This window comes from Protopterus annectens, chromosome 7.part0 (genome assembly GCF_019279795.1).
Source record: "Protopterus annectens isolate FY-2018-M chromosome 7.part0, PAN1.0, whole genome shotgun sequence".
Classification (NCBI taxonomy): Eukaryota; Metazoa; Chordata; order Ceratodontiformes; family Protopteridae; genus Protopterus; species Protopterus annectens.
The window spans coordinates 1361555989-1361574431 of record NC_056739.1 but is presented as its reverse complement, the minus strand read 5'-3'; the positions used below and the strand labels follow the sequence as shown (position 1 = coordinate 1361574431).

Below are 18443 nucleotides of genomic sequence, written 5' to 3'. Positions count from 1 at the left end.
GACCTCGGGCACAGGAGACACCGTCAAAGAAGTGTCGTCGGTAATCAGGGGCTGCGTAGGCGCCTCTACCGACACCACGTGTAGTCGGCTTTGGCGTGGTGTCGGTAGAGGCCGCGGACCTCGTGTGTCGGTCCTTGTCTTTGCGTTTTTTAGACAAAACCGGAGTCGGAGTATCCGACGACATAGTATAGTTAAATGCTTTCCCAAAATAATGCTGGGCGAACTCCGCCCGATGCTTAATAGTGCGTTTGTTGAATGTAGCACAAAAGCGACAGACCGAGACGTCGTGGTCTGGGCCTAAACAAGGTATACAGAGGGAATGGAAATCCTTATGCGGTATTTGCTTCCCACAAGAAATACAATTATTAACTTTGTCTGACATCGGTCTGAGGCAAGAAAAGTTTCCCCAACGGGGTACTTAGCTTTTAAGAAGACTTCGGTTTCCAAATTTCGTAATTTCAGGAGCTGGCCGACCGGCACTTGCGAACTGCTTCTGCTTCGGGCACTGCGCGGCAAGAAAGACTGAAGAAAATGGCGTCGGCTGGTTCCTTTATACCCCTGTCGCTCTGACGTCAGGGAAGAAGCGACGACAACCGACGCCGGACCTAGACTTTGGAATTCGGCCAACCGAGGACCCGCCTGACGGCAGGAGAACCCATCTGTTATGACTGCAGCTGTATGCACAATGAACATCTTGGGACTGCTTGACAGAGATTTAACACGCGGAGGTCCAGAATTGGACGTAGGTCCTCCATCTCCTTTGGCACCAAAAAGAAGCAAAAGTAAGTTCTGGATTCTCATTGTCCTGGGTGCACATCTTGGATGGCTTTCTTCTGAAGAAGTCTGAGCAGTTCTTGCTGAGCTAACTCTCTCTGATGGGATGGTGCACTGAGTAGGCACTTCCTGACTGGAGGGGGGACTGAGAAAAGGGAATAAAAAAGCTCCTGTAGATGATATTTAGCACCCAGAGATCTCTTGTAATATTTGCCCAGGCCAAAGGGTGCAGTGATAAACGGCCCCCACCTGTGTCCAGGGAAGAACAGTCAGGCAGCACATCAGGAGTGCTGGGGGTGCTTCTCAGAGAAAGGTTCCCTGGAGCCCTGATTTTGCAGACCCCATCTCTGACCCTGGGGTGGCTTCTGCCATTGAAATTCTCCGTCTTCTAGAAGAGGGCTCGTCCTGAGTGTCCTGATAGGAAGACTGCAACTTCCGAAACCACATTTTTCTAGTCCCTTGTTGCATCGTGGAAAAGGAGTGCTGAGGGGTAGAAAACATGATTCCTACAGCCGACAAGGTCTTGCCCTCCTGCTCACTGTGGGTGAGTGTTTCTTTGACCGAAAGACCAAAGAGGGTAGATCCGTCAAAGGGGGCACTGGTGAAGGATGCTTTAAAGAACTCTGCACATCCGCAAAGACACAGCCAGGCATGGTGCCGAATAGCAATGCCTGTACCAGCTGCTTGAGAGGCGCCTTCTGCAGCATTGGAAATCCGCCTCCTCAAGGAATTAGACAAGGAAGTGAGAGTAGAAAGCTTGCGGGACACCTTACTTAGTTCCCCGGCAAGCAACAACTCAGAAATTGAAGTGGTAAGCTCCTTGACCAAGTCCCTCTGGAGTTGGGCGAAATGTGCCACGTAGTTAAGCGCCCACAGACCGAAGGTAGCTGAGGTGAAGACCCACTTTCCATGTCTGTCCACTGCATGGTACTGTCTGTTAGGGGGATGAACAGACGTACTTTGCTCCACCTATTCTGTCTTGGTGGCAGTGGCTACCACAGTAGCATTGATGGGCATGTCTTTTGACCAAATGCATCTGTCGGAGGGAGGGGACTCAGAAACCTGTTGACACGTTTCGGCACCGACTCTATAGTATCCAGCTCCTTCCATGCCCTGCTGGTGATGAGGTCTACGAGTTTGTCAGTAGGGGGGGAAGCCAGGAAGTAGATGGTCCCATCCAGAAAGCTTTCAGGAACATGGACACCTCAGAGTGGGAGGGTAACAACAACCACGTGTCCTTAGGCTTGAGGATTTCTAAGATGCCCCCAAAGGAGACATTCTCTGGCGGAGATCTGGGGGACCCACGGACGCACCCCTTCATTGAGGTCCATATCCTCAGTGAGAGACTCTGTAGGGAATCTAGGTGCCTCGTCTTCCGAAGCACCTCCTCCCGGGGGGAGGGGGGAGGGGAATGCTTCAGAAGAGAGGGGAACCCCAAGGGGGGTGACTCCCACCTGAAGGCTAGCTCGAGAGGGCTGACCAGGAACAGGATGAGAAGAGTCCACTCTCTGGAGCTGAGATGGTTCCTGGAAAGTCGGTGAGGAAACTGTGGTGGAGGAAAAGGTCCTCTCTACTACCTGGAAGGCTGAAAGGCTGGACGATGCCCTATCTGCACTCCTGGCAGGCAGGCCTGCCTGAGAAGAGGGAATAGAGGATGGCAGCACCTTCTGGCCTCCAGACAGTACCGGCTTCGAGCTGTTGAGGGCCGAAGCACCAAGGGGAATGGACCGCTCTGAAAACACAAAGCCAGAGCCCTCATCTAAGGACTCCGGTGCAACTGGTTGGGCACAGGCCTCCGTCTGCCCAGGCAGAGGTCGAGCAGAGGTAGTCAGGATCTAAGACAGGGTAGAGACATAATGGTCTCTAGGGACCCCCATCTCCTCCTCGATGTGTCCAAGGGCATGGAGGTCCGAAACCACCTGGATCGGATGAGGAGAAGACAGCGAAGGGGTAGGAGAATAACCCCTGGCCAGATGGGCAGAGGATGCAAAAAGCCCAAACTCAATCAGAGCCTTGAGGAAGGACCTCATCATCCTGTCCATATCGGAGGACAGTAAGCTACTGGAGGACCTAGAAGAGGCACAGGAAATAGCTGGGGATGGATGTCTGGACACCAAGGACCTCCAGTGCCTGACCGGAGATCAGCTTGTGTGCTGGTGTCAGTGCCCCAAGCCAGAACCCGAAGTGGAATCCTCTATAATAATGAGGGGATTTCACACTGACCCTGGATCCATCCCCCTTGGCTCCAAGGACAACTGAGGATCTGAACATTTGAGTCCTGTATGACTGCTGTGATGGCTTACTGGTTAAATAATGTGATTGTAGTGTACAGGGGGTCCTGGGTTCAAGGCCTGCAAGGGCTACTTCCCTGCTAGACAGGGGTCCAGTGAAGTAAATAGTGTGGGAATAAATAGCCAGGGAATTGTTATGTCTAGGCTTGTATAGGCCCTAGGGCACATAGCCTAGTACCAACATATGAACCTATGAACTTGGATCCAAGGAAGTTGGATCCATGGCAGATCTGGATCTGGTCGGATCTAAACGCCTCAATATGGAGGCCTTGGATCCTGGAGTAGACTCTCGCAACCTTGGAACTGAGGGCCTGAGAGGAAGCCCTGAATCCGGTGGTGGAGTCGCGGGACCTAGGATATGAGGTAGTCAGATATGACAGAATCAAGGCTGGAGTTGGATCTGAGGAGCTGGGATCTGACAGCCTGGCCTTTTTAGAGGAATATGACCCTGGAAGAGGGGTGGTATTCCTCTTGTGTTCAGAAAACCCAGCTTGGCTGGGAACTGGGCCAACGGACCCCCTTGAACCATACCCTTCAGTAATGGCTTGTTCCGGCACTTGACCAAGACCCTGGGGTTGAATGCAGCCCAAATGTCGCATTCAACCTCCAGGTGGTTGGTGCCCAGACAACAGAAGCACTCCTCATGCGAACTGGACATGGGCATCTTCCAACTGCACGAGGAGCACCTTTTAAAGCCAGCAGGTTTGTCAGACATAGCCAAAAAGCAAAGCAATCACCAAAACCTAAGGGACACACCAAAACTGTTAACTGTAAGAATTAGAGGGCCAAAAAAGCAGAAAGAACCGCCAATAACTAACAGAAAAACTAATATTGAAATAACTACAACACTAAAGCCTATAAAGGCAAAAAACTAGAAAGGGGGCTAAAACCCACAACAACAAATGCAAAACACAGAAACAGGAGAGGAGGGAGACTATAAACTAGGTAAAAGAACAGGCTAACTATAGAAAACTACCACACAACAAACAAATGGAAAGTTAAGCCAAAAAGAAGAGAAATTTTTTAAAGTACTTATCCCCACTGGAGACTCGAGTCAAAGAATCACGTCTAATGTTGAGCACGGCAAATGAGGTCTGGGGAGTTAGAGGGCAGCAAGGGATCATGGAAGTGGGAGGAGCTCAAGCCTAGAAGCTGTCTGAAAAATTGCTGGCTCGGATCTGATGTCGGATCCTACAACCCAAAAGTGAGGAATAGTTTCATGGATAGCATCAGACCTACAGTATTCAGAGGTACAAACTGTATGGAAAAAAATGACAGAAGAGCTACAAATCAAAAAAAGTATTTAGTGACAGGGTAAGGGATCCTCACAGCAAGAAATTCTCTGGTTCGATCCTCGGCTGGGGTGCCTTCTGTGCGGAGCCTGTATGTCCTCCCTGTGGTCGTGTGAGTTTCCTCCGGGTTCTCCGGTTTCCTCCCACATCCCAAAGACATGCCATAGGTGGACTGGACACTCTAAATTGGCCCTAGGTGTGAGTGAGTGTGTGTACCTTCTGTGGAAGGTTGGGCGCCGGGCTGGCAACTCGACACCGTAAAACTCCATTGCCAGTGAGTGGACAGGTGATCCACTGTGGCGACCCCTAACCGGGAAAAGCCGAAAGAAGAAGAGACAGGGTAAGGGATAGTCTAAAGCAGGAAGATCAAAGACTAAAGATGAAAAGATTTAAAATATTTAAATTAAGGATAATTATAAACTCTAAAATCACTTACGAGTATCTGATCGAGAGTAACTGTCACCATGTCTTTCGCTAAAAGCGGCAAATGAGATTGGAGGTGCTTGGGTTTGGTGCATTATGGGTAAAGGAGAAGCTTGACAGTTTTAGGCTGCCATGAGCTTTAGCAATGGCCAAGTCGCATTTGAAGGATTGGATCCAAACCCATCAATTGAGGATAAAATGAAAATTGACAATATCAGATCGAAGTGCTTAGTAGCAGTGAGATCAACTAAAGCTATAGCTGCTAGGTCAGCTTTGAGAATAATGTATAAAAATATAAAAGGCCGAGGAGCTTTATTTATCCTGTCTGCCTTTTTAGGGACAGCTGGCTTACTATCAGGAAAACTGCAAACAGTAAAACACATCCTCTAAAGCAGACAGAAGAGGAATGGATGTAGGTTCTGGAAAAATCCTTATGTAACAACTCACAGTATTTTCTGAGGGACTGAGTAACCTCAGTGTTCTCCCACTGAAACACTGGCACATTCTAGCCATAGTCTTAGAGAACACTCCACAGGAAGAATCAGAAACAGAGGAACAAAAACCTTTATCCACCCCTGCATCTTACTGTTCAGATTCAGAATCTTGAATCTCTTCAAGAAAAGAGGAATCCCCCTTTCTTTTACCAGAAACTACTTGTAAGAAGGATCAACAGCCTGAATTAAACCCTTAACCAGTTCCAGTAAACTACTCCTATCCAAAGAAATTTGAGGGATTGATACATGCCTATTTTTCGGTTTCTTTTTGACAGGCAAAATTGGGCCAACTGCATTACTAATGGCGGCAGCAGCAGCTTCCCCAAGGCCTGGCAAAGCATTTCTCCCAGGACTGACAACAATAGATCACCCTTTCCCACTGACGGGACCCCAACAGCTGCAGAGAATGCAGCAGACCTCTGGTTTATTGTGGATGTAGGTGCTACACCAGTGGGCCCAGGGGTAAAAGATTTGTGTTCTAAGGTAGAACATATGGCCAAATCAGAGCCACCCACCTGCAGCTGAGGCAAACTGCTAGTCTTCTGTGGTGGCAAAGGCTCTTTGCTTAAATTTTTTTTTTTTTTTTTTTTTTTGTGTGTGGCTGCAAGAAAGGCCGACCATGGGACTGGTAATCAGTTCCATGGTCTAGCTGAAGATGGTACCTCTTTCCTAGGGAAGAATACCAGCAATTGTCGGTAAACACTACCAGTCCACAAGTCACTGTTTTGACAGAAAAACACAGTAAAAAGTACTTTCAAACACTATGACAGCCCCCCAAAAGTAAAACAAACACAATTTATCAACAGAAAAAAATGTTTTCAGTTACTTTTGAACAGTGTGTGGAAATACAATGCTTCTAACTTTAACATAACATTTCTAAAAAGGAAAGGAAAACATCAAGAAAATTAAGAAAATGGAAGGTCCGCCCCAAAGGGAGCTTATTTGTCCAGCAAAGGAAAGCACAAGCTGACCACTAATCTTCAAAAACCTCAGAGGACTGTACTCTGCAGCAGTAAAGCTCACAACAGCTTCACAGCCAAACTTGTCTTTTAGTCAGCTCAGCTCAAGTTGTCTGACCATCTGGGCCGTGTGGAAGGTGCCCTGAAGCTTTGGAAGCTGGCTGGCTGTTGTATCGTGGGCAGGATATAACCCCATACAGGTAAAGCTACTTCAGCAGTGATCAATATGACAAATATCCAAAGTAACTGCCAAAGTTACAACCTCAATAAGACAGTAGCCTCTCCAAGACTTCAAAGGTTGACACTGAAGCTGAATGACCAGACCGCAGCATTCCTCGGATCCATAGACCCAAAGAAGACAACAATCCCCAGATCTGAACTGACAGGCTCTGAGGTTGAGACAGGAGCAGAGCTGTTAACAGCTCAAATACCCAAGGGTAGGGATGACTCAGATCTGGAATTTTGACCCTGACCCACAGCACCGGTCTCGAAAACCTGGCTCCAAGTCACCCATGGCTGAAACAATGCTGCAATTGAGAATGCCAAGGATGGATTTGGCACTGGATGCTCCCACTCCTTTGGTGACGCAAGGGGGCTGGGCAGCACATTTGCATCCAAGACTCTGGGGCCGAGGGAACTGAGGAGGAATATGAAGAGTGGGAGCCAAAGCCTCAGACCTCGGAGGCAGGGATGATACCTAGCTGGATCAAGACTGCAGAAAGGATCTATGCTCCCTACCTGGCAGGCCTAGAAGAGTAGGCTACCAAAAGTTGCTTGGACGACCCTTGGAAGGCGTCAGATTCATGAAGTAGATCTGAAAAGAAGACGACCTGAGCGGGAGGGAATGCCCCTGGAGACAACTCTGCAGGAGTTAATGGGGTAGAACAGAGACTACAGCCTGCCTGAGGAAGCAGAGGTGTCCTTAGCCAAAATGGTATTGGGTATATGGATAACTGGGGATTTAGAAAACTGTGATATGAGCAGTACTGGAGATCGTGGCCAAGTTGGCAGCGAAAGACCCAAAGGGGTTGGAGCCAAAGGGCTGTGTACCTTCGGCCACGGCTGATCCTCTGTAGATGAGAACTGTCTGGGACCCTCACTCTCTTTCTCATGGTACACAGCCTCTCTGTCTCTGAATATGCCCTTCTCCTGCTTTTTGGTGTTCTTGCTAGGGGGTGGGGGGGGGGTGAGGAAGAGGCAGATGAATTTAAAACAGGTCCTTCACTACAAGCTTAGCCAGTCTTTCATTAACAGGACAAGTGCCGAAAGCAGTGCATGCCCTGGGGATTTAGAAAACTGTGATATGAGCAGTAATGGAGATCGTGGCCAAGTTGGCAGCGAAGGACCCAAAGGGGTTGGAGCCGAAGGGCTATGTACCTTCAGCCACGGCTGATCCTCTGTAGATGAGAACTGTCTGGGACCCTCAAGCTTAGCCAGTCTTTCATTAACAGCACGAGTGCCGAAAGCAGTGCATGCCTGACAATCGGTCTCTAAGCAAGTAGTACCGAAATAATACACACATTTTATCGTGGGCATCCTGTGGTGTTAGTCATGCCCACACAAAACTCATTCCTTAGAACAATCCTTATCCAGAAGAAAAAAGCACACCATCACACAGAATAACACTACTAAAGACTAACCTACCTGTCTACCTACCTATACAGGAAAAACTCACAAAAACACAAGCTAAACTACTAATATACAAGAACTATTAAAGACTATGACAAAACACTTATCACAATAACAACCTAACTACTAACAGCATAGACTAAAGGGAAAAGGGGAAAAAGACAGGAATGTCAAAAACATCACACACTATAAAACTTATTAAACCTGTCACTAATACCCAACAATCCTATTAACTAAGACGATGCATACCTAAGGGTTAAGGGGAAATAAATCACATAAAAGCTAGTCAAACAGCATCCCAAAAGGATACAAATTAGCAGAGCTCTCATCACCGATCCCAACAAGATGGTGACAAATGAGATCTGAGGAGAAGGTGCTACAGTAGGGGGTTATGGGTAGAAGAGGCGGAGCTCTGGCTCTGAAGATTCTTAGTATAGCCGGTATTGGATCTGGGCCAGATCCAATAACTCACATGCTGAGATCAGATGAAAAAGACATTGGATACAAAGTTTTTTGCCACTATTTGGTAAATTAAATGCAACTTAAAAAGATGCCTCACAAAAAATAAAGTCTACATGTTTGACTTCTTTAATTTCTATGATGAAGATTAAATGTATTATCATTCATTAAATCATCTTTTCCAACTTACCTACTATACTATTTAGTTTTACATCTTTGTCAACTAGCCTTCGTTTTGCCTTGCTTGAAACTTCTTCAATAAAATCATCTACTTCACTTTCTGTGCTGGCATCATCACTGTACCCTGTCTCTGAATAATTAGAAGGATCACACAAATCTGAGCTATTCAATGGATGATCCTGCTTGAGGCTGTCTGAACTATTCAATGGGTGATGCTGGTTCAAGCTGTCTGTCATCATGCTGTTGGCATTTTCCATTTCTACTTATTCAGTGAGTAATAAGAGAATGGATAACAATTTTAAGTCTGCACTCTTTAAATAAACATTTACATACATAGAAAAACATACTAAAACATGTTACAGTAAACTCAAACGGTAGAAATTTAAAGTATTAATTTTACTTAGGGTTAAGCCCAATATAGCAAACCTTGCTTTGTGTTAGTGGGGTAATACAAGACAAAATGAAATATGTTTAATTTCACAAAAAATAATTGTTAAAATAAAAGCAAAATATTCATGAAATATAAGTATCCATGCTTCTGAATTATTTTATTTTTCCATACCTACTTGCACAAATGTGTATCATAACTTGCAACTGCCTCCCCCCAAACTTCTCAGCCTAATGCAACAACTGCACGTTCTTTTGCATCAATAGTACAAAACTGGAATGGCAAAACTGTGCTTGCTCAGACAGAAAATGTATATGCACTATTCTGGAAAGTACTACTCTTCTCTTTAAGCAAATATATGAATACACACCTACATAAATAACCTCTCCATATGTAGATTTTATGCAAAACATCTTCAAATAAGAAGTTATGTACCTACCATAACGTTCCATGTTAGTTGTCTTCTTCTTGCCTTCTTTCTTGCTGGATGGGTTCAGAGCCGATCCTCGGCTCCGACTCGGCCAATACTAAAGCTCGAGAGCTAATTCCACCGGCTCGAGGCTCCCCTATATCCCACAATGCTAGGCGGTAACTACTCAGATCTCGTTTGATAGCTATACCAAGCAATCCTAGTCTCCATAGAATGGAATAGGGAAACCCACCTCAAAACAATCTGCGTAAAAAAGTATCGCAGACCACAGCAAGGATAAAAGAGGTGGAAGAATGTGTGGGAATGACAACTTCCAGAGGAAGAACACAAACTGAATTCCTGTCGGTCTGTCCAGGCTTGGGGGAAGGAGGGTGGGACGCAAGAAAGAAGGCTAGAAGACAACTAACATGGAACGTTATGGTAGGTACATAACTTCTTAATGTTAAGTTGTCAATCTCACCTTCATTCTTGCTGGATGGGACCGCGTCCCTAGCACCTTATCCCGGGTGGCCTATCGGAACAGACTCTTGAGAACAGTGGAACCAAAATTGGCCCGGCTTCTGGAAACCATGTCCAATTTGTAATGTGAAATGAATGTATGAGGAGAAGCCCAGGTGGCTGCTGCACAAATGGAATCTATTGGCAGCCTATCCTGAAAAGTTACGGATGTAGCTAATGCCCTAGTTGAATGAGCTCTAGGTCTTGAGAGTAGTTTTTGATGTCTGATCTCATAGATGAAGGTAATTGTAGAGGTGAGCCATCTAGAGAGGGATACTTTAGTAACTGGAAGGCCCAATTTCCCTTCCGCATATGACAGAAACAATTGATTAAATTTCCTGAATTGTTTAGTCCTGTCTAAGTAATATCTAAGTTGGCGATGAACATCCAAAAAATGTAGCTTTTGTTCCGATCTGTTCGAATAGTTAGGGAAAAAGACGGGGAGATCAATAGTTTGGTTTAGGTTTATTTGAGAGGAAACTTTAGGCAAAAAGGATGGATTAGTATGGAGGGATACCCTGTCTTTGTGAAACACTAAGTAAGGAGGACGACTGCACAGAGCATGGAGTTCAGATACCCTTCTCGCTGAAGTTATAGCTACCAGAAAAAGTGTCTTCCAAGAAAGCAACTTCAAAGAACATGAAGCCGCCGGTTCGAAGGGGGGAAGAATTAAAGATGCCAGAACCAAGTTCAAATCCCATTGAGGCGGGGGATCTTTGATTGGAGGTTTGAGAAGAAATACGCCCTTTAAAAAGGCTTTACAGAGTTTGTGAGCCATGATGCTAGACTCTGAAACACCAACATGAAAATTTGATATGGCAGCCAATTGAACTCTAATGGTAGATGCAGAAGATCCTAAATGAAAGAGTTCTGCTAGAAAGTCTAGAATAGTCTGGATAGGTGCAGTAAAGGGATCTATGTTTCTTGATGTTGCCCAAAAAGAGAAGCGTTTCTATTTGCTACTATAAATCTTCTGGGTAGAAGACTTATGAGAGGCTATCAAAATATCTCGGACCGAGCGAGATATTGAGGGAAGCCTGGCTAAGGCTGGAATCGGAGAAACCACGCTGTGAGGTTTAGAGAAGGCAGAGATTGGTGCAGCTGACCCGATTGGTGGGTTATCAGATCTGGTACTGGGTCCAGATGCCAAGGCTGCTCCAAAAGGTAACGATGAAGAAAGGGAAACCATATCTGTCGAGGCCAGTAAGGGGCAATGAGGATCATTGTCACTCTCAAGGCGATGGCTTTCTGAATTAGTTGAGATATCAGTGGAAAGGGGGGGAAAGGCATATAGAAGTCCCCGGGGCCAATCGTGGACTAGAGCGTCTCTGGTGGGATGGCCTGGTAATGGGAAGAGAGTGAAGAAGTCGTGACACTTGCTGTTTTGGGGAGTAGCAAAAAGATCGCAGCAAGGCTGGCCCCATCTTAGGACTACTTCTTCTAGAACCGATTTCTTTAGAGACCACTCGTGGGGCATGAGAATTGCTCTGCTCAATTTGTCTGCAATAACGTTGGATTTCCCGGGAATGTGCGTTGCTATCAGAAAACGCTGAGAAGAGATCGCCCATTGCCAAAGTCTGAGTGCCTCTCGACATAAAGGGTATGATCTGGTTCCGCCTTGTTTGTTGATGTACCACACTACGGACATGTTGTCCGTTTGAATTGCAATAGTCCCAGTGGGAAGAGAGTCGTGAAGGGCTTGCAATGCTAAAAGCACTGCTCTCATCTCTAAGACGTTTATGTGCAAGTGGCACTCGAAAGGTTGCCACGTGCCCTGGACTGTCCTGCCCTGATAATGCCCCCCCCCCACCCGATCAGGGAGGCGTCTGTTGTCAACGTGGCGACTGGGGGGGGGGGAGAGTGAAGGGTCTTCCTCGGAGAAGTTGAGGTGATGTGATCCACCAAGACAGTTGATCCTTGCATGATTGGGTTATCAATATGGTATGGGACATCGGGAGCTGTTGAAAGGACCATTGAGTAAATAGCATCCATTGGAGGATCCTCATGTGAAAGCAAGCTAAGGGGAGAAGGGGAATAGCTGCTGCCATGAGTCCTAACACCTTTAAAACTAGTCTGGCTTTGACTTTGTTGCATTGTAAGAGAAGGGAAACTTGGTTCCGAATGTCTGACACTCTCTGCTCTGTGAGTCTGGCTGAAAGATTGAGTGTGTCTAAGATGGCGCCTATAAAGGTAATAGATTGACAAGGCAGATTTTTCGAAATTTATCGAAATGCCTAGAGCTTGGCAAGATTGGATGGTGAAGTCCCTGGATAGAAGAAGCTGTTGTCTGGTGGTGGCGGTAAGGAGCCAGTCGTCTAAATATGGAAACACCTGGAATCCTTGACGTCTGAAGTGAGCCGCGACCACTGCCATGCATTTGGTAAACACACGGGGGGCTGTAGTGAGACCAAAGGGCAGGGCCCTGAACTGGCAGTGACTGGCTCCCAGCCTGAAGCGGAGATATCTCTTGGAGCGTCTGTTCATCTTGATGTGGTAGTACGCGTCCTGAAGATCTATCGAGCACATCCAATTGTCCTGACCCAAGAAGGGTAGAATGGACTGTAGCGTGACCATCCGGAATTTTGTTTTCCTGATATACTTGTTTAAGTAGCTGAGATCCAGTATGGGTCTCCAGTCCCCTGTTTTTTTTTGGTACCAAAAAGAATTTGGAGTAGATTCCGGATCCTTGCTGGTCTGCTGGGACTGATTGGATAGCTCTTTTTAATAGCAGCTTTGAAATTTCTAATGCTGCTTGTTCCCTTAGACCGGGTGGAACGTCTGGAAGGGATCTTTTGGGTTGGGATGGGATGGGATGTGAACAAAGGGAATTTTGTAACCCTCGGATATGATCGACTGTACCCATTTGTCTTGAGTAAGGGAAAGCCAGGCTTTTGGGTACAACAGCCGAGCAGCCCCTCAGGGATGCTGACAGGGTTTGTCAGAGAACATTTCTCTGCTACCCTGGTTTTGCGGACCTCCTCTGCTCTAGGGCGGCGTCTATTATTATTCCCCCCTCTGCCTCTAGAGGGGAATCGGCCTTGTGCGTCAGATGAGACTCCCTGGGATTGTTTGCGGAACCACATCTTTCCTCCCCTCTGACCTTTGGGATAGGGTCTAGAAGGGGTAGAAAAACGGACTCCTACGGCAGAGAGAGTCTTACCTTCTACCTCGCACCTGGTCAATGTATCCTTCACCTGTGGACCAAACAAGGATGATCCATCAAAGGGAGAATTGGTGAAGGACGCCTTGAAAGGGTCCGCAAAGTTACATAGCCGCATCCAGGCATGATGTCGTAAGGCAACACCTGTGCCTGCGGCTCTACTTGCCCCATCTGCAGCATATATCAGCCGCATGGAGGAGTTAACGATGGAATTCAGGGTTGCCAACTGGGAGTTCATTGTGTCTTTGAACCCCTCAGCTGTGGGATCCTTTATCAGTTCACCCATATCCTTGAGTAAATCTCTCTGGAGACGAGTGAAGTGGCATAAGTAATTCAGCGAACGCATCGAAAAGGTCGCTGATGAGAACATCCGCTTGCCGTACCTGTCCATGGTCCTAGATTCCTTATTAGGAGGATGGACAGGAACCGAAGGATCAGCTAACTCCTCCTTAGTGGCCGCAGCCACCACCATGGCATCAACAGGGACACCTTTGGCTAAAAAATCTTTATCTCTAGGGGCAGTGATAAATTTAGATGGTCTCCTCGGGGTGGGTTCCACTGAATCAGGAGCCGTCCAAGCCTTCCTTGCCACCACTTCCATAAGGGGGGTCAAAGGGAGGGGACACCCAGGAGGTAGAAGGGCGAGAGCCAAACGCCTCAAGATACACCGACTCATCCTCCGAAGGGTTAAGGGCTGGCCAGTTCCCCCTCTGTTTCAGGATCTCAAGGATGTCAGCAAAGGAGACATCCTCAGAGGGAGATCGAGGGGAACCTTCGGATTCCTCTAAGTCAGTGTCAGAGGTGATAGACTCAGGGGAGTCAATGTGCTTCCTGTTGCACTGCCTCTTCCTTGGGGGATCTCCTGCCGGGTCAGGAGAGGCCTCTGAAGAGGAGGAAATTCCCAATGGGGAAACTTGAGGAGTTGGCTCTCTGCGGTCTAAGACAAGGGGGTGAGTAGAAATCACTGCAGGCACTGTAGATGGGGGGGGGGGCTGAAGGAGCCGACTGTGGGGCAGAACCTGGTTCTAGCATGCTCCGCATGACCTTGAAGGCACCCCTGTCAGGCAAGGCCAGAGGCCCCCGCTCCGAAGAGACAAGGACCTCCCCGGCACCGACAGGGACGGCTCCGAAGCCGATGTCAGAGCCGAACTCACCAACCACGAAGCCCCGAGAGGGAGAGCGGGGTCGGACAAGGGTCCGATGCCACTCGTCGCCTTGGAGCTAACGAGGGAAGCTCGGTGCCGAGATCTCTCCAAGGAGAAGATCGGAGCAGACGACGGAGCCGAAAGGGAAGGTATCGGATCCGACGCACCGACAGCCATGGCTCCGACAAGCCCTGGCTCCGAACTCAAAGGAGTTGGAGGAGGAATGTACTGGGGAACGGAAATAGCCACTGACTGGTGAGTCGGGCTATGCAGCATTTGGGCCAGTGCCTCGGACTTGAGAAGTCTACTCACTACCCTTTGCAAATCATGGTCAGATAACCTGGAAGACCGTGAGGAATGAGTTTTATGGCTCCGTTCAGAAAGGAGAGGGGATCCTGGCGTCGAATGCACGGAGCCGATAGAGGGGGATCTGGACCTCTTCCTAGACTGTGGCACCGATAAAAGTATCAGAGCCGACGGAGTTTTATCAGCCTCGGCTCCAGCTGGAGCCGAGGTAACAGTATGAGGCTTGGAAACATCGGCTCCAGCCGGAGCCGATGTCGAAGCCGACTTAGTCTTTCCAGCAGTCGACTCTGGAACCGGAGCCGACTGTGTGGAAGTTTTGGAAGGCTTCCCCGACACAGACTGAGTCGGGGGGCCTTCAGGCTTTAATAAGCCCCGCAAGATTAACTTGTTCTTGCGTTCCTGCAGGACTCTAGGGCTAAAACCATGACAAACAGCACAAGAGTCCTGCAGGTGCACAGGTCCCAGGCAATACACACAAGAAGTGTGACCGTCTGTCAGAGGCATTTTCTGACAGCACGAGTCACACTTCTTGAAGCCTGAGACTTTGTCTTTTGACATTGGAAAAAAAGGAGTGCCTGACAACACAAACACACTACAGACACACCCTTTACAGAAAAAATTATTAAATTAAATTATTAAGGCTAAAACAAGCCACAAACACACACACACAAGCCCTTAACAGAAAAAGGACAACTAATTTAGTCACTAATGGACTGGGGGACGGGTAGGGGCCGAAGGCCTACAAGATAAGGGAAGAAAGGGAAAAAAGACTCGACAACAGGGGTCGATTTATCTAAAACACTTAAACTAAAAGGTTATGGTATGACAACAAAAAAGGAGGTTTTAGAAGTACCTAATAAGGTAAAAGTCTAACTCACCTGCCTGAGCCTGTAGAAAAGCACCTCGTCAGCTATAGCGGCAAACGAGATCTGAGTAGTTACCGCCTAGCATTGTGGGATATAGGGGAGCCTCGAGCCGGTGGAATTAGCTCTCGAGCTTTAGTATTAGACGAATCGGAGCCGAGGATCGGCTCCAAACCCATCCAGCAAGAATGAAGGCAAGATTGACAACTTAACATCTACATTTATCCATACAGCAAATCCTGCTGGAAACATTTCAAAGCCAAGGGGGTTGATGGCAATGAAAAAACAGTGTATACATATGTGTGGGTTCTTTTTAGCTGAATACTACAGATTATGTTCAGTGAATTGCTTTACAATGAATCAGAAGATGTGGCAATCCAAGAATAAGAATGCAATGAGAGTACAACTATAGAGTATTGACAGAAAGATCTATTACATTATATTCAAAGTCATGTCACTTACAGGAGAACTAAAACATGAGGCCAAGCTTTGCTGAAGCTCCCCATGCTTTACAGCTGCAACCAAGGCATGACTGCTCATTCCAACACTATCAAGTCATCATCCAGAAAAAGTAGGCTAGTAGTACAGAAGCTCAAGAATGCTGAAACTGTCACGCTCTCAGAGCAGTCTACTTAAGGTCCACACATTAATGCTTGCCAAAAAAATGTGCAATATACATTTCATAAGGAAATTGCATCAACTTCTGATGATGAAGCACTACACAGTAAGGAAAATAATTACTACATCTCAAACTGCTGCAACTCAAAGCATTTACCTCAAATTGCATTAAGATGCTCCTTGTCAGACTTCTGACATTACTGTAACTACTACTAGGCTGATGTATGTTTAATAAGTCACTAGTTTTTAGGCAGCATTAGCAAACTTTGGTTTGTTGGGTCTTCTTTATAGTAACCAATGGCTTTTAAAATATAATCCTCCTTACTGACAGTCTGGAAAGGTTACTGTAAGAGAAAGACATTTCAAAGTATAATTATTTGCAGTTGATAAAAAGGGAATGATAACAAGAACAAAATCTTGTTAAGGTAAAAGTACTCAAAATCCTCATATGCTTGGGACTATAACTCAACTCCTTTACTACTGAACACTTTCAAGCAGACTGTGCCCTAAACTACTTTCTTTTTGGTGATTTACTTTCTTTTTGGTGATTTTCATTTCCATATATAAACAGCTGTCTCTTGAAAAATGAGTTGACTTTTCCTCATGAAATTTTCAGGGCGTTTTTCTGGGATAATTACCTATAAAATTATCTTAGACTGTTCTGTTTCAAGGACAAAAGGTCAGCATGTTTAGAATTTTATTGAAAAAAAATAATTTTCAGCATCATTTATATGTCGAGGAAAAGTTTACTTTAAACCGTGAATATTGAGTCTTACAGGCATAACGTTGCAACACAGTTGCTATGAAGGCAATTGACAACTACACTTGGAAACAAATATTTTACAACTGACATTTTTGCCTTAAACTGACCTTACCTGCAAAAGTAAGTATCTCTACATTATCTTCATTCAAATATTTATTCATTACTCCTCTTATTAACCAATCTATCCAAATGAAGGCTGCAGGAAAGCTGGAGTCTATCCCAGCACATACTGGCCACAATGTAGAAAAAACAATTCTAAATAGTAAACCAGTTGACTGTGGTACTACAATGCTTTCAGATTTGTTACAATTATTTTTAGGACATGACACACATGCAGAGCCTGACGCAGCACAACCTAGCTAACAGCAGTGAAGGTAAGGAGACAAACAGTAACTGAAACATGTATATATCAGTCTGTATTTGTAAAACATTTTTTGGTTAAAACATTTTAAACAACAATCATCATGTTTTCTGGGAAATACAGACTGAAATTTTCTAGCAAGTTTCTATGAAAACATTATCAAAGGTGCTCTACTGTAGAAAGCACTTGGTTGAAGATATGCACTACTTTTACTTTCATATTAAACCAAAAATCGAGGACAACAAAGATGCAGTGAGAGAAGGCAACCATTCTGGAGAAAATAAGAAGTTATGTACTCACCATAACGTTCCATGTTGGTAGTCCATCTCACCCTTCATTTTTACATATGGGTTCAGAGCCAATCCTTGGCTCCAACTCGGCCGATTTACAAGCTGGGAGACTTCTGGTTGTCTCATGGCTAAGCAGGTATCCCATGGTGCACCAGTACAATCCTCAGATCTTGTTTGCTGCTCACCAGAATAACAACCAATACTAAAGGGTCTCCAACCAAGGGCAACTAAATTACTACTTCCAGATCTTCCAGGATGGGGGAAGGAGGGCGGGTTGGTAAAAATGAAGGGTAAGATGGACTACCAACATGGAACGTTATGGTGAGTACATAACTTCTTAATGTTAGGTAGTCTGATCTCACCTTCATTTTTACATATGGGGCAGCGTCCCTAGCACCTTATTCTTGGGTGGCTCATTGGAAAATACACTTGAGCACCATGGAGCCAAAGGATGCTCTACCCCTGGATGCCCTACCCCTGGATGCCAAATCCAATTTGTAATGTGTAATAAAAGTGTGAGGGGTAGCCCACGTAACTGCTGTACAAATATTATCAAGTGGTACCCTGACTTGAAAAGTTGCAGAGGTAGACAGCGACCTGGTAGACTGAGCCTTGATCCTGTAGGGTAAAGGTTTGCCCTCAGAGCTATAGATTAAAGGCTACACAACTGGAAATCCAATTAGATCGTGTCACTTTAGAAACTGGTAAGCCCAATCTAGAGTCAGAAAAGGAAATGAACAATTGATCTGATTTCCTGAAAGCCTTAGTCCACTGCAGAAAAAACAGTAGTTGTCTATGAACGTCTAGCTGATGAAAATGGTACTCAGCTGCATTACAGTGGTTAGGGAAGAAAACTGGGAGTTCTACTGATTGGTTTAAGGTAGCATTAGAACAAACATTGGGGACAAAGGAGGGATTAGTACGTAATGACACCCTGTCTGTGAAAAATCAAATATGGTGGCTTAACAGACAGGGCCTGTAGCTCTGATACTAGTCTAGCTTATGAGATAGCTACAAAAAACAAGGTTTTCCAAGACAAAAATTTTAGAGAAGATGAGTGGGAAGGTTCAAAGGGGGGAGAAGTCAATTTGGACAACACAAAATTTAAATCCCAAGAAGC

General features: G+C 46.0%; 1 protein-coding gene across 5 annotated transcripts in view; it reads right to left on the bottom strand.

Annotated features, from left to right (window-relative positions):
- The window catches only part of ZFAND6 (zinc finger AN1-type containing 6), a 1173263-nt gene that overhangs the window by 147558 nt on the left and 1007262 nt on the right, over nucleotides 1-18443 (bottom strand). For 3 of the 5 annotated variants that reach the window (XM_044077967.1, XM_044077965.1, XM_044077966.1), the window contains exon 5: nucleotides 8512-8760. The exons of the other annotated variants lie outside the window; for them this stretch is intronic. In XM_044077967.1, coding sequence (XP_043933902.1) covers nucleotides 8512-8760 — 249 coding nt within the window. The remainder of the gene's footprint in view (nucleotides 1-8511; nucleotides 8761-18443) is intronic. 5 annotated transcript variants of the gene reach the window in all.